Source organism: Saimiri boliviensis, chromosome 13 (assembly GCF_048565385.1).
Source record: "Saimiri boliviensis isolate mSaiBol1 chromosome 13, mSaiBol1.pri, whole genome shotgun sequence".
Lineage (NCBI taxonomy): Eukaryota > Metazoa > Chordata > Mammalia > Primates > Cebidae > Saimiri > Saimiri boliviensis.
This window is the reverse complement of record NC_133461.1, coordinates 46,714,229-46,741,922: the sequence shown is the minus strand read 5'-3', so window position 1 is coordinate 46,741,922 and position 27,694 is coordinate 46,714,229. Positions and strand designations below refer to the sequence as shown.

General features: G+C 34.8%; 1 protein-coding gene across 2 annotated transcripts in view; it reads right to left on the bottom strand.

Moving 5' to 3' along the window:
• Positions 1-26,850, bottom strand: part of DSC1 (desmocollin 1) — a 29,285-nt gene extending 2,435 nt beyond the window's left edge. The window contains exons 1-16 of one of the 2 annotated variants that reach the window (XM_010335471.3): positions 26,540-26,850; positions 23,483-23,567; positions 21,741-21,943; positions 20,427-20,546; positions 19,168-19,323; positions 14,800-14,944; positions 13,623-13,789; positions 12,335-12,469; positions 11,142-11,327; positions 9,216-9,475; positions 8,923-9,065; positions 3,762-3,974; positions 3,099-3,338; positions 1,794-1,915; positions 820-1,068; positions 20-65 (exon numbers count right to left, since the gene is read on the bottom strand). In XM_010335471.3, the coding sequence (XP_010333773.1) occupies positions 30-65; positions 820-1,068; positions 1,794-1,915; positions 3,099-3,338; positions 3,762-3,974; positions 8,923-9,065; positions 9,216-9,475; positions 11,142-11,327; positions 12,335-12,469; positions 13,623-13,789; positions 14,800-14,944; positions 19,168-19,323; positions 20,427-20,546; positions 21,741-21,943; positions 23,483-23,567; positions 26,540-26,602 (2,523 nt within the window). In that variant the 5' untranslated portion in view covers positions 26,603-26,850 and the 3' untranslated portion in view covers positions 20-29. The remainder of the gene's footprint in view (positions 1-19; positions 66-819; positions 1,069-1,793; positions 1,916-3,098; positions 3,339-3,761; positions 3,975-8,922; positions 9,066-9,215; positions 9,476-11,141; positions 11,328-12,334; positions 12,470-13,622; positions 13,790-14,799; positions 14,945-19,167; positions 19,324-20,426; positions 20,547-21,740; positions 21,944-23,482; positions 23,568-26,539) is intronic. The other variant, XM_074383649.1, reaches the window with a different exon arrangement.
• Between the last annotated feature and the right edge of the window lie 844 nt (positions 26,851-27,694).

Here is a 27,694-nt window from a genome sequence, read left to right as displayed (position 1 = left end):
AATGATGTCTTTGATTTACCTTTTACTGTTTAATTTTTAATCAGAGTGTGTCCTCTAATGGATTCCTATATATAAAAAATGCACAGGATTGGTCTGTATTATATTCACTCTTCAAATATAGCAAATAAATAAATGCTTCTAGTGAGTACATTTATAAAAATTAAGACTACGCATATATTACACAACTAATTTATTATTTCCCATTTGCACATAAGACATGTATATTTGAAATTTTCCTTTGTAGCTTCTTCACATATTTGAGGAAAACGAATATAGGCTATGATTCTTATGTTTATACACTACTATATAACTGTAATCGTGTAATACAGTAAACTGGCTAATATCAAACCTATACTGATTAATTTGAATATAAAACAAAACAAGGAACTAAGACTCAAAAGCTCAACAATGTCTCTGGTTGATTTTGATAGCCAGGACTTTATAACCACACAAAGAACTCAAGCACACTGAGAAATGTTTATAATTTATGATCCATTCATTCATCTGTAATAAATAATTCATTCCAGGTAGTTTTTCTTTTAATTTTTAGGGAAGAGGCTATCAACATTTTATCCTTTGTAAACACATCTACATATGACACTTTTAGATAAAGTTTTGTGAACTGTATTTTAAAAGGTGAATTTTCAAAGATAATTTTTTTTTTCCTTTGGGTTTAAACCAGACATTCACATCTATGATAATTCAACCTTTAAAACATGTTGAATTTCACGCAGATGAGGGTAAAACTTTTGGGAAATTCTGATTTATAACTAGCATTTAACTTCCATTTAATAGGACCTCGAAGACAGTGGAACTTACTTCACCAAGTCGAGGTTGGGTGAAACTCTGCCAGTCCGTGTACGTGTATCTGCCCGCATCTCCCTGCCCCACTCCCTTGACGGACTCCAAAGTCTGATGTCCACCTCCTTTGTTGGAATCCAAAGTGTAACCTCCTTTGACCATCTCAAAACTTTGCTGTGTTTTGATTCCCTGGCCACCAACAGTACCGACAGACATGCTTGTGTCACAAATGTTGGCGGTCTGCATGGGGAGTCTAATATTTGCTTCCTAAAAGAAAAGTTAAAGTGATAAAGTGAATTTTAAAAATGGAATCTCACAATTCGTTTTCATTTTTTTTCCACCATAAGCAAATCACTTGCCTGCTGTGCCTCTCTGTTCCTCATACATAAAATCAGAAGAAGAGTATCATAGGTGTGATGAGTTGCACTGAGTCCCCTAAAAATTCATATGTCCTAACCCTCAGTAACTCAGAATGTGAACTTATTTGGAAATAGGGTCATTGTAGATATAATTAGTTAAGATGAGGTTTTATGGGATTAGGGTGCGTCCCTAAGCTAATATGACCAATATCCTTATAAAGGGGAGGAATTTGGATGCAGACATGCACACAGGAAGAATGCCATGTAAAGATTTGATTTACGCTGTCATAACCCAGGAAATTGCCAGAAGCTAGGAGACAATCCCGGAACAGATCCCATTCGCAGTTCCTTCAGAGGGAGCATGGACCTGCCAACACCTTGATCTCTGATTTCTAGTCTCCAGATCTGTGAAACAATACTTTTCTATTGTTTAAGTCATTCCGTTTGTTGTGACAGCCGTAGCCCTGTAGAATTGGGAGTTTTCAATGATTTAAAAACATTGAGGCCACTTGAAATTCTGCTTAGCTTAGTAAGTGCTCAATAAACATAAGTGATATTATCATTGACATTGTTGTGTTATAATCTATCATTACTGATTCACCATACAATTCAAAGGAATTAAATCTGATTTACCGTTACTTCTTCTCCAGGTCCTTCAGTATTTGATACGATTAAATTTTGCTGGGCTATGTCTTCTGGAAAACATTTCTTAACTGTTCTCTTAGCAGTGACACAGAAACATGTAAACAGAATACCTAAAAAAAAAAAAATTAAAATAAAACACAGACATTAAGTCATTTGATTACACGACTTTTTAAAGTTCTCTTGCATATGTTTTTAAAAAATTCATTACACAAATCGAGCTCTTTGGGTCACAAGATTTAAAAACAGAGTATTTTAAAATATATTTATACTACTTGTAGCTTAGAAAGATGAATAATAGCTCTCTTCCCATGGCCAAAATTAACTTACATGTATTTTTAATTTCCTCAACATTGAAATGGTAACTTTATCTAACTGAAATTTAAGATGGCATCATTAGTAGTTAAAACCATACAGAACATACTTAGAATAACAAAACAAAGAACATGAGGCATAAATACAAACAAGAAAGGCAAGCACATAAAATCGATGTCCAGTTTTGAAAGTGTGTGCCAACTAATACAGTGCTAAACGGAATATCCAGTTTAATCTGAAACTCAGATCAATGAATTAGGATACTGTAAAGATTATAGATTATTTGTATATTCAAATGGGTTCTTTGGAGTCAGAGAGAGACAGAGAAAGAAAAAGAAAAGGAAAGAAAGAAAGAGAGAGTGAAAAGGGCAGGCTTAATTATGTGTGGGCAGTGTTTCTATTACTTTTGCACCTCCAAATAACAGTTTGCAGAATGCAAACTGTTGTTAGCATCTTTGCATGTATTACATTTCCTCAGTGCCTCATATGACCATTTTGTACTCATGGAAGTCTTATGATGATGCTAAATCACTTCATTATGGAATAAAACTATCAGAGCAAATTTTGGAATACCTCTGCTTTCACAAATTATTTTTGTATGTATGTATCCCCTAAATAAACTTGGCTGGTTGAAGGACTATATTATTTTGTATGGAGAGAATCTTAATACTTTTATCCAGCCTCTTCCTTTTACATACAGAAAAATGAGTTCAAGAAAGAGGAAATAATGTACCCAATGTCTCACAGATAACTATTGAAGGACTAAGGCTACCACCTCTGAAACTTACTTTAAATTTAATCTGCTGTTATTGATGTGTTTCTTCTATCACTCGGAGCCCCAAGACATAAAATAGATACAATATTTTTAAAAGAACACACTTGCCAAAAGCTATTTATTAATATAAAAAACAGCCATGTTTAAAAAATATTAGGTAAAATTTCAGCTAACACATTCTAGATAATGATACTTAATATACTTACATAATAACAATACAGAACCCAACACCATAGCAAGAATAGCCCATCTTCCAAGTATTACATTTGGTCTAACGTCTCTTAGATTTTTAGCAGGCAGGTTACACTCAGATGAAACTGAACAGTCACATACTCTCACTGATAACATATGTGTTGCAAGTAAACCATGTCTGTCTTTTATCTCGATAGGCACAACATAACTGTTATAATCTAGATTTTGCCGTTGACGAAGAATGGCAGTTTTACCTAGGGGAAAAAAAAACAGAAAATATATACAATATTATTCTACTTGATATTCTTAGTGGGCAGGAATCAATTTAGAATAAAAACTCTAATTTTTCATTTTCTTAAAAAAATTTTGATTTCCCAGAAGAGCCAGAAAAATAATTGATGTAGCTTTATGCTGATATTAAACTAACCTACACTTACCATATTACTCAAATGTTAATTTAAATGGGACTTATATGATTTCTTAAAAGACATTCAGAACAAGAGTCTAAGCTTACCATAATGACATTAATTTTTTTTAATAAACAAATTATTGTTGTTTTCAGGATCAATAAAATAATTTCCTAAAATGAATATGTATTTGTTATGATAAACTAAGGTGAAAGGACCATTACCCATCTGAAATCCCTGTTGATTATAAAATTTAGCATAATTACATACCATCCTTTTCTTCTATAACCCAGTTTTTGCTTGCAGAATTAACCAGACGGAATTGAAAAGGTGGTCCATTTTCAGGCCAATCTGGATCTACAGGTGCCAGAACAGCGAAATCCTCATTATTCTGACAAATGGTCACTTCTTTATTAATTTGTGGTGGATGATCATTTTTATCAGTCAAATAAACTACTAATGTTCCAGTGCAAGATCGGCCAACTAAGACAAATTAAAAATAGGTTATTTCTTCACATGAAAATGCGTTTATATTAAACAATTTATAAAACACACAGTTGACATCTGCTTTCTACTAGCTGTCTGAGCTTGAGTTTGCACACATGCTTCCTGGATAACAGACACCAAGACTACAAAATAGGGACATGTCACTGCTCCTTGAAGACCAGGGCTGGATCAGATAATTTCTTCAGGTGCTTTTCAAAACTAAATGGTATGGGATTATGAGGAAGGTCACCAAAAAATAACCTGTTGAAAATAAAATTGATGTCTTACATCCTTCTTTGTGAGGAGCATCTATTCATCCTTAGAATACAAACACTTTATGTTTGGTTATCAATCACTTTCTCAGCTTCTCCGTCATATCATATACTTTTTGCCCAAACCTTGAAAACTTCTCTAGAAACGCACTAGGTGTTCTCTTTCCTGTCTGCTTTGTAGCATTTGGTTGCCACTCCTAGGAATACTTTTCTCCTCTTCTTTGCCAGGTAAAATACTATTATCTTCAAGAATCTACTCAAATGTCACCTCCTCATAAAATCTGTGACTTCCACAGACAATGGTAGCCATATTCCAGTATTTTCTCAGAACTCTTTGCTAATACCTTGGTTCACACACTAAACTGCAAACATGTTAATAACACAGTAAGTTGTATTCACCTTGAGAGCCTGGGGATTAGCCCAGTATTTCCCAGCTCACTATAACTTTATCCTAACACACTGAACATAATGCAGTTCCTAGTTTTATACTTGAAAACATTTAATTGAATACGCCAGAAAAGTAAGTTTTCATCTCTGCCCTAATGCAATTCATATGTTCTTGACAATAGGAACTGTCTTGTACTCGTCTTGTACTCATCTGCTGATTGCCACTAAGACTTCACACATAGTATTTTTAGTGAAAATAGTGCCCATTATTTGTGCTTAAGAGATAATGCAGTTCAGAAACATGCCAAATTTCACCATTTGCAAAAGAACAATAAACTACACCAAATGATAAGATATCAAAATTGAAATAAACAGAAAGATAATTGATTCAGTTTTTCATGTTTTTGTTTTAAATACTGGTCCACACTTTGAAACATGTATGTTGAATTTCTCAGAAAGACTACTATAACTCCTGTGCAAATATAATTCATTTTTCTTTTTAGTTTTAAATACTCTAAGTCATATCATGTAGTATATTTCAGGAAAATTGTTTTCTGTTGAATAACTACATAATTAACTTATTCAGTGACTTTTAAACTAACTGTTTATGTAAAGTAATCACTATTTATGCCTATTTTAAAACTATCTGAACATGTTTAAAAATATTTAGAAATAAAAAAGAGATGTAGCTATAAGAAGAATAAATGTGCAATAGCATATAAATACTTTAAGACTGCCAGAAAATAGCAAATAAAGTTGAATATAAGTAACAACTTTAAAATCAGCAAACTATAACGTGGAAAAGAGGTCTTTATAAAGTAAAAAATTTAGTTACATACACTACACACGAGTTGACGTATGTACTATAATTTCACTTTTAAAATTTAAGCAGAAAACCTTTCTCTTTATGGAAAAATAGTGAGAAACCACACTTTAAAAATCCAATAAAAATGTGGTAATTATGGGAATGAAAATTAAGCATCATTTAATCACACATTCAACCAACATTTATCCCATAACTTATTATTTTCCATTCCAGTCTCTGTTTTAAGCATGTTGATAAAAATAGAATGAAAGATGTCTGAAATTATTTACATGGAAGGCAATCAAAGCCAAAGCTGAGAAGGTCTTAGAACAGGGGTGTCCAATCTTTTGGCTTCCCTGGGCTACACTGAAAAAAGGAGAATTGTCTTGGGCCACATATAAAATACACAACCACCAATGATAACTGATGAGCTAAAAAAAGATTTATTGCAAGCAAATCTCATAATGTTTTAAGAATGTTTGTGAATTTTTGTTGGGCCTCATTCAAAGCCCTGCTGTGCTGCATGCTGCCTGCAGGCCACAGGTTGGACAAACTTGTCTTAGAAGACATCAAAAATTACAAGAGGTTAATGGTAAGCTTTTATTTTACCCCTGGGAAGAGGTAAACAGCCAAAAATAAGCAAATACTGATAACAGCTGAGCATGGTGAAAGATCATTGGGTATGTTTATCTACTTCTAAACCTTACTTTAAATTAAGCATATAAGCAAATGTCTAGTGTAAATGAGTAAGAAACATTGCAATCACAGAGCTAGAAAGTACGCATTGGATTAACTAAAAATCTTCATAACATGTCAACGGCAATGCTGAAAAGCAGTAGTTTTTTACTGCTACTCAAATGTTTCAATCACTAGAATCACTGCATTATAAATCAGCCTACTCCATAAAATTTAAAATTAATGGTTAAAATATTTAAATTTTTTCTTATTAAGCTACAATATAGCCCCCTAATAATTTCCTGCAATTTGTTCATGTTCTTTTTGGACAATTTGTTCGTGTTCTTACATGCAAAATGTTTACCACTTCTACATGACAACTTAATATATTTGTTCTCTTAAGAAAATCCTTTTTACAGAAGCAAAAAATAAAGGAGCATTTAGTAAATGTTTGATCTCAATTTTCTACATTAAAACCAGTTTTTCCAAGTGCTAACTATGCCCCTAGAATTGCAAAGCTCTTTGTAGTGAAATTTATAATCTGGAGATTCATAGACCTCTCGAACAACAAAGGAATGACAAATATCAGCACCTGCATTGTGTATATGTGTGCCAAATTTTCTGCCAGACACTTAAAAACAGATGGTTTACCAAAGAAAAAGGGTCCTTATACAAAACCGAACTCATAATTAATCTAGTTAGGGGAACAGAATATACATGAGAAACAATGAAAGCAGCCTTTTCTACAGAAGTTACGCCATATGCGATAACTGTTATTCCCAGTTCAAAGGGTATTTAGAGAAGAACTGAATCAAGACTAATGGAAACAATAATAAAAGCTGTCATTGTCATTTATTTGAACAAATTATGGGACCTGAATTTCAGACAGGAGGAGCAATGCTACTCTAGATGGAAGGTATGTAAAAGCGCTGTCTAGACTGAGCAGGGACATCAGCCTGACTGACAAAGGATTGACACGAGAAAGTACGTTGGAGTCTAAGAAAGCTAGAATACCTAGATCATCATCCAGAAATATTCGTGAGCATCAGAGCAAAATGTGTGTGTGTGCGCGTGCGTGTGTGTCTTAAAGTTTGAAGAAACAAAATCCTTCACATCACTCTACGGTTTTTCATTAAAGTTTGTAACAGCCTTATCTATACTTTTTCTTAAGCACACCCCAGATACCTATGGCTCTGGAACATAGATTTGTTCAAGTTTGCCTTTTATTTTCTTACGCTATGATCGCTGTGCCCGCGGACGTGGTCTTTTAGCACCAAAAGACAAAGTTAATTTTTAAATATTTCATTCTCCATTATTTTCTCCTCTCTAAATAGTATTTTATTTTTAAAAAATTAGGCCTCTGCATTTCTGTAATCTCTTCTCTTTCATCCTTTAACCTGAACAGCTCTTAACTGATCTCCACTTCTGATAATATCCATACATTCTTTATGAGGAAAGTTCTCACACCATAGAATCTCTTGTGAAAATATAATAATTCTATAATTGATATCATGTGAGAATTTGGTCTTATCTTAACATTCTTAATTTCCATGGCAACATGTCTAATACTTTGAACTTAACAGACAAACCAACAGTTGGGAAATAAATGAGTAAATATAAGCTCTCCTTTGCCAGCATAGAAAAAAGTAGGGGTATAATATCTGAGAATGCATTGTTTGCATTTTGTTATAAAAAATCAAAACAAATAAACAGGCATGAACATTTTCACTACTGCCAACTTGTGTTAATTACCATGAAATTGGATATGTATTTATTAATACGTTCACCCATTCCTTCTAAAGAAATGCAATAGACACAGAAAAAAAGCCTATAGCATTGCTGTATCAGCTAGCTTGTTTCAAACATCCAGCATATGCGGATTAAAAAAGTGGAAACTTTCTGGGATTAGGCAGGTAGTCAAAAGAATAGGCTATGTTATAGAAGCCCAAGTTAATTTATCTTTATTATTTATGGCAGTTTGCCAAAATTTATGGTAAATTTGTCATCAATGTGATAAAATGAAATAGTGTAACTGATACTTACATTCTTATCATCCTCTTTTAATATCTTTTGTGTATTTTTATGATGTATACATTAGCACAGTAGTACATGTATATAATATATATGACAGCAAACACTTAAAAACATTTATAAATATATATTTAAACATACTAACAAGTGGTTTACTGACAGAAATTTGTATGTTCAAAAGAATTTCTAGGTCACGACTTTACTATATTTGGAGGACATTCTTTACAGAATTGATTCCAAAATTGACCTTGGTAAAAGACTGCAAACCACCACAAAAGACTTAAGTCATTATTTGACTATTCCTCCATAAAACAGATAACTTATTTGTTCTCCATTAAGAGAAGCTCAGAAGAAATTTAGTTTGAACGCAACTGTTTGAGGTGTGTTGAACCCTATCAGCAAGTTCAAATCATAATGTATCTAAACCTGCACTTCTGAAAAAAAAAAAAAAAAAGGTGATCCTAGTATGCCACCACTGCCTTAGCAGAAATTAATAATATAGATTGTCTTTGAAAGCTTAGATTTTAATTGTGATGTAATTACATTTAAATTTACTATGATATAATTAAGCCTTAGACTTTGGCCATTCCCTACCACATAGTTTTGCATTACAGATGCACTGGAGTTTAAACTGGGTGTTTTCCAATAACATCAACAATAATAATGCAAACATTGTTTGAATTATATTTTGTCTAGAAATAAACAGATTTCACCCCAAGATTTCCTTAAAAACGTATCCTATATTTATATTTTATTTGCAGAAAATGGCACTTACCTGCATCCACTGCCACAACTGAAATATTGTATTGGTCGTTTTTTACAAATTTGGATTCTCTGTCTAGTACTTTTACAGTTCTCAAGTCACCAGTGTGTTCATTAATTTCAAACCAGTTATCTTCATCCCCTAACTTCCTGTACCTAATTTTTAGAAATCAAATATAAATGGTCAAATCAGAAAAGGGACATCATCTTAAAATCTGTCTTTTGAAAAATACATAAAACATTCCTAACTTTAAAATCAATTTACATCACAATTAAAATTAAGGAGCTTTTTGAAAAGTACATCACCTTAAGCCTTCACCACTTCGTGTTTCTGGGTCTAATGCTTTGTATCCAAGGAGTTCTTGGCCAGCTGGGAAGCCATCCTCACTCTGGATAACTTTCACTGGAGGGTGGCATTCCGGGCCCTCATCTCTGTCTTTAATTTTGACAGTGACAGTTGTAGTGCACATTGTAGGAGTTTGTGAGTTTGATGCTTTAGAGAATTGTGCTTCGTTAACTACACCAACTTGCAAAATGACTTGCCGATTGACTTCATAGTTCAATGGCTGTTAAATGAGCATACTTTAATAAGTCAACATGTAACACTATATATAAGACTTCTAATTTCAAATTTTTCTACAAAGGAATATCATTTTTACATTTAAAATGTAACCTAAAGTTAGGGCTAACACAGTTAAAGACTAATAATTAGCTTCTTAAAGTGACAAACATTGCCAAATGCAAAATCGTTGATTCTCAGACTCAACCCATTTTTCTTCTCGTTTTTCTTTTGGAAGATCTTGCCTTCAGCCTTTTTCATTTTAAGCTTGAATATTAATAGAAATGCAAGATAAGTGTGTGAAAAAAATCAAATTATTTCATTGCTTATTATATGGGATAACAGTGACAACTAAAGTGCCTGCAAACTAAGTATATAAAATAATTAGATAGAAATTTGGCTGTAATAGAGCAGTTACTCTGAGCCTGAGTCAAAAGATTGAATGATATTTAACGGCACCTTTTCAAAGCACGTTAGATTTCAGGCTGTTTAGTTCCTGATGAATGTATTAGACCCTTGGTATGGTTTGGCTGTGTTCTCCACCTAAATCCCAACTTGAATTTTATCTCCCAGAATTCCCACCTGTTGTGGGAGGGACCTAGAGAAAACTAATTGCATCATGGGGGCCAGTCTTTACTGTACTATTCTCATGATAGTGAATCAGTCTCATGAGATCTAACGGGTTTATCAGGGGTTTCCACTTCTGCTTCTGCCTCATTTTTCTCTTGCCACTGCCAGGTAAGAAGTGCCTTTCACCTCCTGCCATGATTCTGAGGCCTCTCAGCCATGTGACACTGTGAGTCCAATTAAACCTCTTTTGTTCCCAGTTTGGGGTATGTCTTTATCAGCCATGGGAAAACAAACTAATATAGCCCTAAACTGAATAATTAGAAAGAATTCTAAAACAACATTTAAATGATGAAGAAAAATCGAGGGGGAAAAACCCTAGGAACAAGAAAAGAAAAAAGCAAGAATAGACAGTACAAAAATTAAAGAATATTTTCTAAAAATCTTATCAAGAGGACACAATGTCTGCATAAACCTTCTGAGGACTTACATTCTCTCCAAGAAATGAATGAAGGAAGCTATGTAAGAAGTTAGAGAGAACTATGGATAGATGGACTAAAAAACAAAAATTAAAGTAATCATCATAGAAACCAGTAATTGCATTTAAATTTTAAAAAAATCCAAAGCAATGGCTACCTGGCATATAGGGGGATTAGTGGGGAAAGCTGCTGAATATTTAGTGAAATCGTTTCTCTTACTGAATACATCATAGAGACGTAAAAATATAATATGAACATGAAAGGAGTTGAAAAGTTGAGATTTGATTTCAAATAGTGCTTCTTCCATTTTTGTCTTTTCTGTGTTCTTATAAAATAGAAATTTGGACAACTGAGTGTCTAAGACCTCTTCTAAAGCAACTATCTGGTTCAATATTCAGTATTTCTTTGTCTTGGTTTTCTTCATACAGAGAACAATGAGTTTTGTACCTGACATGACTTTCCCCTGAGAGAGAAATTAGGGTAAGAGAATAAGAAAAAAAAGTTTATATAAATCATTTGGCCTTGCATAGCAGCATTCTAGCCATATACATAGAAGAATGATCTCTTAAAATCAGTGCATGAGTTAGGATGTTTTAAGGCATAGCCTGATTATTTTTATTTGTTTACCTTGACAACACACAATACTCCTTCATTTGTATTTGGATCTGTGCTAATTTTGAAGTTTCCATTTTCATTTCCTTGTAGGATTGTGTAAACAGCTCTTGAGTGAGGAGTGTTTGCCAAATCCTGATCCTGTACCTTCATTCGTAAAATCTCGACGTCAATTCTGTTTTCTTCTACTTCTGTAACATACTGAAAGAGCTTCCTCTTATTATTACCAATTTACAGCTTTAATGATGTGGTTTTATATTCGAAAACACATATTTAAAGAAAAAATAAATAAGGTGATGTGAAAAGGTGCACTCAATATATCGGGAAACATTTTACAAATTTAATGCATAGCTTAGTTCTTTACTCCTAAATTGCCTTTCCATATCGTTTCCATTCTTCAAACGTTATCAAAAGTCTTACCTTCTGAACGTCTCTAAGATAATTTTCCGAATCATTCTAGACTTCAGAATGTGAAATATGAAATATGAGGTCAAATATATCCTCATACATTGTAAGGATTAATGTAAAATATATGAAGATGCCTATCACTGTACTTGCAAGTTTTTCCTTCCTTTACTTGTACTCTGGTATAGATTAATGAAAAAAAATGAAAGGTTATGTATCAAAAGTTCAGGAAAGGAGAACCATTTCCTGAAACTATCATCATAAAAGTATAAATATACATATGTATACACACACACACACACACACACACACACACACACACACATCTCATATTATTTACTGCCTAAGGAAAAGCTTGCTGATGATACAGGAAGAGCTTGTTTGGAGTTGTGAGCCAGGCTCTACTACTGTCTCCATAGGCTAGCTCCTTATTCATCTTAAGAAGCTGAAATGTAAAAGACACCAGAGAGAGTGCCTCTTCTCCTTCACCCTATAAAAACAATTTAACGACAGGGAATCTGTACTGGAACTTAACACCAAAAAAAAAAAAAAAAAAAGGTTGAACACATGAGCTACATCTAAGGCTAAGCTGTTTCGTAGCCAAGAACATGGTTATTTTCCTAGCATCCAGAAATAATTGGTAATTCAATGATTTTTACAGAAATCATATTTTTCTCCCTATGTTATTTGTAAGTAGTAATCATTTAAATTAAACTATGTGATCTCACAGAGCTATCAAATTCTAGATACGTTTTTTGAAAAAGTGGATGAATCCAGATGAATGAATAGAGAGGTATACTCACAGAAGTTTCTGTGAAAGATGGTGGATTGTCATTCTCATCCTCAAGTGAAATAGTAATTGTTCCTGTATTAAATAAACCGAAAGGTTGACCACCCATGTCTCGCACTTCCATTATTAATTGGTAAGTATCACATTTCTGAAAAAAAGGAATAAGCTCATTAATGAATACTTTTATTTACTATAACTTGCAATCTCGCAACAACTGTTCAGTCATGATTATTGTACAAATATTCTTTTTGTATGAAGTTTTATTTTAAAAATCATAAATGCAAGCACAGAATAAGACATGAGCTGATCAGTACAATGGGAAGACGATATGTTTAATATAACATTTCAAAATTTAAAGCTGCTTTATTTATAATTGCCAAAACTTGAAAGCAACCAATATGTCCTTCAGTAGATAAATGGATAAATAAATTGGTACATCCAGACAATGGAATATTACTTCATGCTAAAAAGAAATGAGCTATCATGACTTAAAAAGACATGAAAAAAAAATAAATGCGTATTACTAAATGAAAGAAGCCAATCTGAAAAGGCTATATACTATATAATTCTAACTAATATTCCTGAAAATGGCAAAACTATAGAGACAGTAAAAATACCAGTGGTTGCCAGGAGTTAAGAGGGAAGAAGACATCAATAGGAAAAGCACAATAATCCTCAATAGGAGGATTTTTAGGGTAGTGAAACAACTCTGGATGATACAATAATGGTGGATGCATGTCTTTATACATTTGGTCAAACTCATAAACTATATAGCATCAAGAATGAACCACAATGTGCAAACGATGGAATTTGGGTAATAATGATGTGTGAACATAAGTTTATCGAATGCATCAAACATATGACTGTGTGGCTGGATGTTGATAGCAGGAAAGGTTAAGTGTGTGGGGGTGGGGGACAGGGAGTAGATGGGAACCGTCTGTACTTTCTATTAAATTTTGCTGTGAACCCAAAGATGCTATATGGAAGTTTATTAATTTAAAAAGTTAAGCATACTGGAGTCAGATAAAAATATTTTTTTAAAACAAAAATAAAATAAATGTAAAACAATTTAATCATCAACAGATCAAATCAGGTTAATGATCTGAAGTGAGACCCTATCTAAGGTATGGTAATTTCCCAGCATCTCTGCGAAGGACAGAGAATGTCTCCAGGGAAGCCCTAACCACAGCCTACAGCAGCATGCTGAGAAAGGAGGCCAGAGCGGCCATATTGCAACTTCTCTTGGGAGTTCTCAGTCTAAGTGTAGTTTAATGACTGGAAAGTTAATTAATCATCATTACTTCTCTATCCAGTAAAGGTGTAGTTGTGGTGATGACACCGGTGTCTGGATGTATGGAGAAATGCTTTGGATGATCTGGGATTTGTTGTAAGATTTTATATTTCAGACGAGTATGGAGAGTGTCAGGTTCGTCAAGGTCTATGGCGGTCACTTGTCCCACTGAAGTTCCTGTTAAGATAAATTCAAAACTGTCAAAAAATTCTACTTATAAAATGGAAATATAAACAAAATAAAATCAAGGCATTGCTGTAGCAAATTCTCCCCAAGTTGAGAAAGGTGAAACTGTTCTCGAAAATGTCTTCAAATCTCCCTTACTCGGGAACTTCAATTAGTTGGCTCCTGTGAATAACCTGATTTGTATTCTACATATGTGAAAACAGTTCCCACACTACCTTTAGAAACAGTAGTTCTGAAATTCTTTCTTTCTACGTTCATGAACTATTTTTAAATTTAACTTAATTTAATTTTAGATTTGAGGATACATATGCAGGTTTGTCTATTAAAAAATATTCCTTGGCACCATAAAATAGACATTCCTGTATATATTGTTACATCACTCTTTTTGGAGTATTTTCCTTGCTTCAAAGAAAAAGTGGGATTTTTCCTATATTTAGGTTTCTCCATATCCATAGAATAATGACAATTCAAAAAAACACTGAATGAATGATGAAAAAAATAACATCTTATTTTGCTGGAAAAAAAAAATGATCCCTGGTTCACTCATAACTCCCCTGTAATATTCTGTATGGATTTCTGGGTACAGTCTGTTTCACACTGAACAATGACGTTTCCCAAGGACAAAACTGAGCAACAGTTCCTTCACTCCAGACTTTCCAAGTATGCATTCGTAAACCAAACACCAGCTTCAGCAAAAACTCCACCTTGAGGAGAACTGAGTGAAATAAATGCTGCCAGAATTATAAAATCGTGATAGAAAAGGGAAAAAATGTGTGATATTTTATCTTATGAATATGCTTACATTTAAGAAAATTTGCTCAGTCATTTATGACCCTTAACAGCAATGTCATGTAACATCAATTCCTAATGGGGAAAAAAAGTTTGTGTAATCAGAAATACCAGAAAAAGGATAAAATGCAATGATAAAAGGTAAACATCTTTTATACTTATGACGTGTCAAATAATCTTCTTTATCATGCTACTATAAAATGTGAACTTACCGGTTCGGCAATTTTCAGGTATAGTAAAGACAGTCAATTTGTTTTCAAAATATGGGGCATTATCATTATCATCTTCAATTTTGATGATCAAGGGCAGTGGATATTCTGGTGCATAGCCATCTGCGGTCGTTGCATAGCCATATAGCTGAAAGAAAGAAAAGTACTCTCAATGTATTCTCAAATGACAAATTATGCACAAAAGTAAGCCTAGCAGTGGGGGGAAATGTAACATTGAAAAAAATCATCCCCAAAGATCCGTAAATAAGAAGTGATGCAATGGAGAGAGAACACACAGATGCAGTCTCTCTGCCTGCCATGTGGTTTCAATCCCCTCTCGTTGCTATTTCTCATTATTCCCACAGTCTAAGCACCATGTACTCCAGGTGTTCTCTGAATTAACTGTACACCGTTTCACTTGTTAGAATGCATGTGGGTTTCCCCCAGTTATGTTATCAACAAGTATTTTTAAAGTTCCTAAAAATACAATTCTATTTATGTCTAGATTTATGTACACATATATATGCAAATAAAAACACATCACAACTCTTTCAGGATAATTCAGTTCTAAGTACTTTACCTATATTTTCTCATTTTTCTATAGTAAGCATGTATTTCTTCACAATAAAAATGTTAATAAAAGCATATACATATGAAAAACTCCATTTCAAAATGAACACCTTGTTCCCAACAGCCAGTATTTAATCTCCTTTCCCTTTAAACTCCAAATTATTCCTGCACCCTCCTCATGTGGTTTGTGCATAGTAAATGTTCAGTAAATAGTTGTTGAATGGATTTTCATCACTCATGGGACCAACTAAACCCACTCACAGTAAATTCTGTATTAACACGTTCTTTACCACAACTCTTCTAATTTTCTCTACTGTAACCATTTCTAAATGAAATAGGATTAAAATTCCAGGCATTAAATTCTTCTCTCCCTCTCATGAGCCTTAGCAGTCAGTTGCTGAGTTCTAGAGATTATGGCATTTGTGTATCTCTCATGCATGTTCTCTTTTCTATTCTCACTGCTCTCATCTTCATGTGACTCCAAATGCAGTCTACATGTTGACTCACTAACTTTGCTGCAGTTATTCTGACATTCCCTGTTCCTACTTATGTAGCCTCAGAAGTCTAATTTTATTTTCATAAAGCACAATTTTAATTATGATACTCCTTAATCAGACTCATCTATGACTTACCCACTGGCTGCTAAAGTAACCACAAAATCCTAATCATTGTGTTAAAAGGCAACATTTCATGTTCACTGATCATGCTAACCTGGAGAGGAAAGAATTTACACTCCAAACTCTGGAATAGAATGTATTAAAATAGTCATCTGTGTTCTCTCTGCCCTCTTAATCACTTTTCCCCAAATAACTTCCAGGTGGTATTTTTCAGTAATAAAACTTATATTATGACTTCCATCAGTCTGATTTCTATATCTTTTTTTATTATTAATTCTAAATTCAGGGGAGGAATGCAGTAATATATCATTACCACCTCACCATATCACCACGACCACCACCATCATCATCACCACTACCACCAGCATCACCACCACCACCACTACTACCACCACCACAAGCACCACCACCACCACAAGCACCACCATCATCACCACACTACCATCGCCACCATTATCATCATGATCATCACCACTACCACTGCCACCACCGCCACCACCACCACCATCATCATTATCAATACTATTACCATCACCACCACCACCACCACTACCATCATTACTACCACCATCAGAAGCAGCAACATCATCACCACACTACCTTCACTACCCCACCACCATCATCATCATTATCACCACTACCACTACCACCACCATCATCACCATCATCATCACCACACTACCATCACCACCGTTCCCACCATTATCATGATCCTCACCACTACCACCACCACCATCGTCATCACTACTATTACCATCACCACCATCATTGTCACTGTTACTACCATCACCACCACCACCACCATGACCACCACCATAAGCAGCAACAATACCATCACCACACTACCATCATTACCATCATCATTATCACTACTACCACCACCACCACCACCATCACCACCACCACCATCATCACCACTGCCACTATTACCATTATTATCATCACCACCACCATCATCATCACCACTCCTGCTACCATCACCATCATCATCATTATCATCACCACTACCACTACCACCACCATCACCACCACCAGCACCATCATCACCACTACCACTATCACCATTACCACCACCACCATCACCATTACCACCACATCAACATAACCACCACTGCCATCATCATCACCACCACTGCCATCACCACTACCATCATCAGCACTACCACTACCACTATTATCACCACCATCATCATCATCACAACCAGCACATCCAGATGTCAACACTACTCACCCTTCCTAACAATCCTTTCCTTTCTCTTCATATAGATGATGTGAATTTTTATTCCTTAAAATGCTGCCATTTTGTGATATTGGCTGGATAAAACTATAAAGTTGTAACTTATTTTTAATTATAAACTATGCTCTCCTTTTTCCTCTGGCAATGACCACAGTAAGAAGCAAAGATAGAAAGCAGGTTGGCAAACAGAATCCTATCAAATAATTCCTCAGCAAAATTGAAAATGAAGTGGACATTGCAACATACAGAGTAGGTAGCTTTTTATTTCTCCTCAAGAGTGACTTCTAGTGTAAGATCTTTTCTCTAATAAGAAACTGCAAAAATGGCAGAGAACTTAGATACTTTCTATCAATTATTCATTTGTTAATGAGTAGAAAGTTCAAAATGACTGCAATGATGCTTAGCTTACTGCTCTTGTAAGAACTTGCATACACTATTTTTAAAAGTAAAAATGTGTCACATTATTATAAGTGAAGTATGTTTATTCTAGAGAAATTGGAAGATAACATAAAATTATAAAGAAAATATGCCATTATAATCCCACCATTAATTAATTTTGTATTTAATAATGAAACATCTAAAGTGGAACATTTATATATATATATATATATGTATATGTATATATATATATACACACACACACGTGTATATATATATACAATATGTACATATGTATGTGTGTGTATATACATATATATATATATATATATATATATAGTTTCAAAATTTTGACTATCTTATAGAGTGCTTGGAGAATGTCCTTAGACTGGAATCTAATCTCTTTAGGATGAATTCTAAGGTCTTTCCCTCTCTGGTTTTTATTTACATCCCTAGCTTCATATTTCACATTCTTCCTTAGCTTCAAACTACACTCCAACCAGGGTTTGATGTTGTTTTTGATTTCTTTTTAACTAGTAAATATTTCCATTGCTGATGAATCCGCCTGGAACACGCATCTACCACTTCCCCTCCCCACAATTGTTAACTTCTTTCATAGCTGCCTTGAGGTGGCCACCAGCTACTACTCATTCTCCAGATGTCTGCTAAGATATTACTCTCTGAACTGCACAGGTATGAGATAAGGTTTGTTTTTTTTTTTAATATGCTCCTTTAGCAAAGAACTTTGTTATATTCTTTTACAATTCAAGACAGTGAGTGTTTAATTAATTTTATTCACCACCATTCCAAAAGCCCACTATAAATTTCATGTTTCATCAGATGAAACACAAGAACACCAAAGAATTATATAAAATTAACAGAAACAAAATAATTTAATTATCAGAAGAATTAGAATTGTCTTGTCTTTGGGTAGGATAAGATAGAATCAAATGAGCAGGTAAATTTGTTCTGGGTTACCAACAAAGTAAAATGGGTACTAAGGGATCTCAGTGCTGAAGAATAGTGAAAGAAAAGAAGAACACACACACACACACACACACACACACACACACATACACACAAAGCTATGTAAGGGGCTAAAGAAGTGGATGCAACACTTACACATTTAAGATCACCTTGGATGACTGGGTCCCATCCCAGACCAATTAAATCAGAATATCTGGGCATGCGTCCAAGCATCAGTATTTTTTCTCAAGTTCTCACGTGACTTAAAATGTACAGCCAGGCTTGAGAATAATTAAGCTCTTTCATTATAGATAACTTTAAACTCAGTGAAACTCTTTGTCATTTCTCTGGGATTACAGACTGAAATATGTCCTTTAAAATTCTATCATTATATTTTCTATACCTCCTCCCACTCTACTTCTCTTATTATATCTACTGTTTTTCCTCATCAATGATAAACAGAAATTTAAAGTTTATATTGTGTATTAATATCTTAAATATTAAATCAAATAATTTATTATAATATGTGAACAAGCATAATTGAAAATGTTAATAAGCCAGTAATAAAGGTATAATTCTGAAGAAATATTTTAATAATCCTACCGCAAACTGTTGATATTGCTCACGGTCAATGCTTCTCGTACAAAAGATATCCCCAGTGTCTCTCTCTATGTAAAACAAGTTGTACGGTTCTTTGTCCACGCCTGGTCCACTTATGGAATAAAAGATGGTGTAATTCTGCGCAGTGTCAGATTGGATCTGCAGTAATAATTCAGGAATAGAACAAATATGTCATGATAAATATTTTCAACCTAACCTCTTGTGATGATTCATTCTTGATCACTAGTCCTCTTTCCTACTCTCCTATTCTTTCTTTCTTCTGCTTATGTGTCCATTATCTCCCATGTTTTCCAAATTTTTATTTGCATTTTGCATTGTGCAAAGTCACAAATTGTGCCACTTATTTGATCTCAAGGTTTTTATCATTTGCATATCTATGACATCTGTAGAGTAATACACCTTTTCAATTCTTATTTACTTATTCTTATCTTCATGTAAATAACAGTAACAGTTTCAGTGATTTTAAATTCTTTGGAAATAAATATTATGTGATAAATAAAACTAGAAATAATGCAACGTTTCTTCCACAATTAATTCTTCAAAAATTACAAAATTTTGGCTGGGCGCAGTGGCTCACGCTTGTAATCCCAACACTTTGGGAGGCCTAGGCAGGCAAATCACCTGAGGTCAGGAGTTCAAGACCAGTCTAGCCAACATGATGCAACCCCATCTCTACCAAACATGCAAAAATTAGTCGGGCATGGTGGTGGGTGCCTGTAATCCCAGCTACTTGGGAGGGTGAGCAAGAGAACTGCTTGAACCAAGGAGGTGAAGGTTGCAGTGAGCCGAGTTCATGCCACTGCACTCTAAAATTTCAAAACTGTTCTATGTTTGCATTCCAGCTATGTGGCAGTGAGGCTTACTTAGCAAGCAGAAATACAGGCCATATTTATAAAAAACAAGTGTTAGTTTAAGCGAGAGTTGAACTATGCAAAACATGTAGGTGTGCCTTCTGTACATTAGTGTTAACAAGTCTAGCATAATATTTGGGTGAATTTACATGTAGACTTAAGAGATCAGAAACTCCAAATACAAAACTTATTTCTAAATTTCTAAATATATCTGTAAGAAAGTGATAAGATATACTGGGTCACTTCTATGGGATCCTAGTCCTGGTGAATGGATGATCATGATTTGTACCATTAGTTTAAGGCTCTGATTCACTATGCTGCGCAATTCAAATGAAAAGTTTAACAACGAAAAACTCTGATGTATATAAAAGCAAATAAGGTGAAATGCACCTGCTGAATGTGTTGTGGAAATGGCCCCAATGAGTTCTCCATCAATGAACATGGAATAGGACCCCATCGTCTCTTGCTGCGCTTGAGGGCTGTGTCTTTGGCATGTCTCTTCTTAGGAACCTACATTTGACAAGAAACAAAGGAATGTAGTATTGCTTATCATTTTTGGAACTGTGATTTTTGACACGTACATCAACAAGCAGATGTAAGGATTATACATTAGAGTATCATGGATAGTCGTCAAGGTATTTCTATTGATAACAGGCACACACACCTCAGACTGCGTTATGTTCCACTGTTCTACTTGTTTCTCTGTTTACGCAGTTAACCACCAGGAACTGTATAGAGCATCTGGAAAGATGTCACTTTGAGAATGTATAGACTCCCCACCCCCCACCCCAAGTAGATAATTAATACATATTGAGGAATCACTTTGTTCCACTAGGAATGGTACAACCAAAATCTGTTAAAACCCTTGCTATAGTACAATCATTTATACATCTCTGTAAAGAGTCGGCATTTGCTCAAGTATATTTGATTTTATGCAATGTGGGGACTCTATAATGTGGATATATAGTAACATTTTGTAAGCCTTAGGCATATTAAGAGGAGTTCTTGTAATCAAATGGAATTTAGTTGGGAAATCTGCTCATAAACGGAATCAGTTATTAACAAATGATTTTATAAGATGAAATTCATTAGGGTGAGTTTCCTAAAAATGGGATGGGAATTCCAGCATCTTTTTCCTTCCTGCTTACTGAACTGAGCTCTACCACTCACTGCAAGAAAATGAGCCTACAGTCAAACGTTCAAACCCATCCTGTGGGCTGGCTACACTTCCACTCTCTGAAGAGAGGGACTCCTTCATAGAATTTTTGAGTAAGATGGAAGTAAGCTTTAGACAATCTCTTCTCCTCTTTAAAGAGAGACTCAAACCTGCAATCAGTGGGAAGAGAGCCGCTCAGGGTGGAGCCCACATCTCCAGCCTGAATCACATTTCACTGAGTTTTAGACCCACCGCTGTCTTGCCCTTGCTCCTCAGGTTGGTTTGTTCTTATTGCCAAACCTGAAATTACTATCAGAAAACTTTGATATTCTTACTTTGCTTCCTGTCTACAGAGTCATTTATCTTTATACAAGTTTGTAAATAGTTCTGCCACTCCTTAAAAGTCTAGTTTTTATTTACATTAATTGTAATGGAAAAGACAAATTTATCATTCAGTAGCACGGGTTTTAATGTGGAAGGAGTATATAACACGAAGGACGCCCATAAGCAGATTACTGTGCAAGGTTGCTTATGCCCTTGCCTTATACCTTGTTTTCTCTTGCTGACAGTATGACTTCTATTGTTTTTTGTTCCTGTCTCTGATGGTCTGAAAGGAAAATGGAAAAACTTTTCCTTTCAGAAGACAAAATGAGGTCATGTGTTGTATAAATGGAGCCATCTTCTAGAATTCTGAAGGTAGGGTCACTGGACAGGATTAGGCTGGCCGACCTGAGACACTCCTCCAGATTCACTGCGGGGAAGAAATGTCACAGCAATTTGTCAGATGAAAAAGGAGTAGAACAAGTTTTACAGGAATGACAACCATGAGTTAGTGCATGAGAAGCAGAGAAAGGGAGGTTACATTTGGAATGTGCTCAGCACCTGCTATTCTAAAGTGTGGGGGCCATGAAGATTGAATAATTAAATTAATGGAGTCACATTTTCCATTACTTTCACCATAAGTTAATTTAAGAAGTAAAATATTTTCCTGGTGTCACTGGTTTTATTCTCTTTTCTTTGAATTCTTAATCATCTTGTGTGTGTGTGTAAACTTGTATCTCTGTACACAAACTTGACTTTTTATGTAATAAGTGGTATAACTGTATGATGTCAGTAGATTTGAACTTTTTGAAATAGTTTAATAGTTAAAACTACCTTGCCAAAAATAAGAAAACTAGGTGGCTCACACCTATAATCCCAGCATTATGGGAGGCTTAGGGAGGTGGATCACCTGAGGTCAGGAGTTCAAGACTAGCCTGGCCAACATGATGAAACTCCGTCTCTACTAAAAATACAAAAATTAGCTGAGCATGGTGGTGGGCACCTGCAATCCCAGCTACTCGAGAGGCTGAATCAGGAGAATTGCTTGAACATGGGAGGTGGAGGTTGCAGTGAGCAGAGATAGCATCACGGCATTCCAGCCTGGACAACAGAGCAAGACTTTGTCTCAAAAAAAGTAAATATATAAGTAAGAAGAAAAATAGTCTATTCTTAAGTAATATTTCCTAGTAAAATTGCAAATAATCTTTCTGTAATACCTTTTGAGGTTTAGTAAGCTCAATGCACTGTGGTCATTATCAAATTACTTCCTTTACAGATTCATATTTAACACATTCAGTGTATTTAATAATTTAAAACATTAAAAACACTGAGAAAAACAGCATCTGGCTTGAAAAGGGTACCATTTCTCTATTCAGTTTGTAATTTTTTACATGTGAACTCAAAGCCAGTGAAAAACCTTGATGAAAAAATGTTGCCTTTGTACTCAAGAACAATCAGTTTATACTTCAGAGATGTCTATGGTACCAAGACCCACCAAAACTTTGATTTTTACAAGCTATTCTGTGAAATATGTCACTATTTATTCTTGATGGATACTTGTTCATTGTAATCAGTCTTGAGTACAAATTTATTGGAGGCATTTAAATTTTGAGACATCCATTTCATGTCTAATCAATTAAAAGAATCTTGGCTTTGAAATTTTGGCAGCAGATTCATTTCTACAAATTAGAATATGCTCCTGGTTTTGGTGCCTTGCTTTGTTTAACGTAATCCAAGATAATTTAGCCTTCTGATGTTTGCTAATTTTTTGGCAAGAGAAGTATACAACTAACTTTGGTATTTTAATTATTTCTAACCACTACCAAAAAACAAGTAGCCTATCATTTATTGTATGTCCAATTTTAACATCAAGTAGCTACTACATGGCTTTTATCCCAAACTTTATAAGGGCAGCCTGAATCTAAATGTGGCAAGTTACAACTATGAAATTTTTAGTAGAGTTTCTCACCTTTGCCTACAAGTGTTTCAGCCTGAAGATGAGAAGGAACTCGAAGAGAAATTTTCTGACAAGCATCACAAAGTAATATTAAAACCTCAAAAAAAAAAAAGAAAAAAATCAGGAATTACATTTGATCACAAATTTTCACGTTACAGCTTTTTCTTATGAATAAAACTATTGCCAATTTTGGAAACAAATTAATCATTTAATGATTTAAATTTTTAATATTCACTTTAAAAGAAACCAGCAAAGAGAATAGCTTTAGGGATAACGCTGTCATTTAGTATCAATGAAAAACATAAGAGAATAGTAGTTCTTAGAACCTAACTTGTATCAATGCAAGAAAATATTTCACAAACCATTTACTTTATATAGAAGTTACACATCTCTAAGACCATTCATAAATGCCTGTCTGATTTTTAGCGTGAAGAACATACTTAACTCTGAAATGCATAATTATGTATCTGTACGAATTCTCCAATCATTATTTCTAGTTTGAAAGTATAGTTGATAGAGTCTAGAAAATAGTTAAGAATTTTTTTACCTCACAGAAAAATGCCACCCCCACTAAAATTATTGTTCTCAAATCAATTTTCAGACAGACTTGGCCAAAACTTGAAAGTCTAAATGATCTCAGATCACATGACTAGTCTAAAAACAAATATAGGTCAAAATATGGAGAGTATCTTTCAAATAGGTAAAGATTTTTAATGAAATTAAAGACCTAGCTATTGTTTTTAAAAGCTAGGCAGTTCAAAGACAAAGATGCTGTCGGAAAAACAAAAGAAAAACTATCATTTCAAAAATGTCTACAAGTTCACAACATATTTTGTTTCCTTTTCTTGGCATTTTCCATTTGTTTCTCATTATCAAAATAACTGCTTTTTTATTATTTAAATAGAAGACAGAGTAGAGCTAGATTTCCCAGAAACATGTAGGTCAATTTTATGAGCAGCTTTTCTCTGAAGATATATTTCTAGAATGATGGAACCCATTATTTGTGAGGAGGAAAGAGAATGGATTAACATCCATATTAAGGATGTGCACTTTTTTTCCAGCTCAGATCAAGTCTATAAGATAGATTGTAGCAGTCTAATTAAATAGTTTGTAATTTTATTAATCTCTGTTAGGCAGAAATCTAAAATTTAAAAGACCACATTTTATTTAGTTCTAATTTAAAAACTACTTTTTAAAACATGAGGCATTCATATGTATTTAATTTTTTTAATATGTTCATCCCTAATGCCAAGGAACATACTAAATTATACTCAAATAACTTTCTGAGCATAGACCATACTATTAGTAGTGGTCTAAATATATAATGTTGAAAGAGCATTTTGTAATTAGGGTATACATGTGTACATACATATAAACACATAAACATATATATACACATATACCTATATAAGTATATGTGTGTATGTGTGTAAATATACACACAGTCACATATTTCTTACATTCTAAGAAATGCAGCATTAAGTGATTTCATCATTTTGCAGACATCATAGAGTATATTTACATACACCTAGAATATATAGTCTACTACACACCCAGGCTTTACCTACATGGTATATGCCATGGTATATACATGCATAACCCATGGTATACATCATGGTACAGCCTAGGTGTATAGCATATAGTCCAGTCTGTTGTTCCTAAGCTACAAACCTGTACAGCATGTTCCTCTACTGAATACTGTAGGCAATTATAAGCATTTGTGTAACTAAACATTTTTAGATACAGAAACAGAATATTAAAATATAACATAAAAGGTAATAAATGGTTCACCTATACAAGGCAGCTCCAGGATAATCTATGGGACCAGTCATATACGTAGTCCATCATTGACTGAAGCATTGTTATGCAGCATATGACTGTATATGTATGTGTGCGTATATATCCAGGTGTACATGCAGATATATAAATATATGAGACATTCTCATAGGTTATATCCACACTTCTACTCCCACCGCCATCTTCTTTTCTTCCAGTCCTAGGAGTCCATGCTGATGGTCCTCCCTCTGCAGGCAGAGCCACTGAGGGTTTCCATTCATTAAATACTATTCCAGTCTTCAGGTTAAATCAATGACTAAGTGTCTTAGTGACACCCTTTTAGACAGTTTCAGGGTCAGAAATAAATGAACAGGAGATGAATTATCCAAGAGACATCAGATAGTACAGGGATCAGAAGCAAAAGAAATGTGGGTAGAATCCTTTGGAAAATTTTTACATTTTACCAAACTTGTATTAACTCAAGATGGTATCTGAGTTATCTTCTCAAGCAGTTCCAGAATGAGAAGGTGACCAACAATCCTGCATTGTATATTATTTACATGGAGGAAATGTTTGTCCCCATACATGCCATTTCTAAAAATATAATTTGAAACTAAAATATTTTGCTAAAATAAACAAAAAGGAAATTCACAGCTCAGAAATGATGGATGGATGTGTGAAATAAACCCCCTCTCTTCCCTCACCACCAAAAAAGAAATAGCACCTTATACACAGTTACAAAGCTATTAAAAACCAAGTGGAAGCCAAGTTAAGGATATTTTCAATGGCTGTCACATTTTTGTTATTTTTCTTAAACTATTCTTTGCTTAAACTGCTTCATGGGTAAAATTCAAAAAGTCCTGGATAATTTCCATGGTCACCAGAATCCTTTCTCCTTTTTTGTAGCTCAGTAGAACGCAGCATGTTAGATAACATGAGTTTAAGTAATCACTGGTAGCAAAAGTAAACCTCAGAACCTTCTGAGCCAAGTGCCTAAGGAATGAATTCATTTCTCCACTGCTTAGAAAAACACCACAGCAAGATGTAAGAGGGATTCCCTTGAAAAATTTTAATACCCTGGCAGTGGGTGCTTGAGAAGTAAGAGAAACACTTTTCATCCTGGATCCCAAGTCTGTCCACTCTTCCCTGAATCGTCCTCAGATCTGTTTTTGTTTTCCCCAATCTCTCTTCTCTGCCTCCCATCCCCACTCCTAGTCTCTTTCAAGCGCAAATTGCAGAGAGGAAGCAGGTAGTAACGTGTTTGAATTCTCTAATCCTTTGGTTGTTACTCACCAGGAGAGAGAAAAGGAGCTGCTTACAGAAGATGCTCCCTGGGGCAGCGGAGGCCACAGCCATCAGAAGCAGTCCCAATGGCCAGGGACAATGGCCAGATAACAAGGCAGCCTGGGATGCACAGGGCAGCTAAGCAGACGCTGGCACTTCGGCAGGATATTCTGCCGCCACCTTGATGCAGCTGAGCTTGGTTTGGAAGAGAGTCAGGAGGTAAGTGATAAACAGGAGGAGGAGCAACCGAAGAATTGCTTTCCCCCTATTCCCTGGCCAGTCTCCTTCCTTCCAGTTCAATTACCTCTAAATGCAAAGAGGTTTTCCCACAAGTGAGGAGGGTGGGGTACAAAACACCCCAAAACCCAGTCAGTAGCTCCTCCTCACAGCAGCTTTCAAAATTTCTCTTGCCACTTAACATATAGACAGAGGCAGGAGGGAACACCCTTCGTCCTCAGCCCTCCTCCCTTTCCCCCGCCAGGTTGATGCTGTGAAGTCCTCCCCAGTTATTACCCACTCCCAAAGCCTCCCCTCCTTCTTGGCCTTATTAACCTGTCTTGCCCCTGGGTATAAACATAAATTGTGCACAAACGCCATGCAAGGAAGTGATGCCTCCTCGACTGCCACTGGCAAATCGGAGGACCTAAGCATGTGTAATCACACTTATCAGAAGATATCTCCCATCTAAGCATTTAGGTGTTGTCGGTCCTGTAGAGCATTGTAGTTCTGCCAGAGAGCTGGCATTCCAGTTTAAAGCAGCGACTTCATAAAGGCATTGTGTGTACTTCCTGTTATCGACTATTCACTCTGGTTGGTCCTCTAGATGTCACAAGGAACTTATCAAGAGTGTAAAGACTTCATGAAAGTAAGAGAATAAAGAAATACCTAGCATATAATCTTTCTTCCAGCTTTCCTTTTGTTATACATGAAGCCATTGCTTTTTACCCTTATAATTTTTCAAGGACAACTACCATCTTTGAGACCAAGTCTCTCTAAAATCACTCCATTCACCCTAATTATTTGTACATTACATATAGGATATCCTAGCCTAATGGTACAATAAGGCTATCAAATGTAGGTGTTTTTAAACCCTAATGATTATTCTAATAAGAGCTTTAGCATCATTATTCCTATCGCAACTTAGTGAGTTCAGTGATATCAATT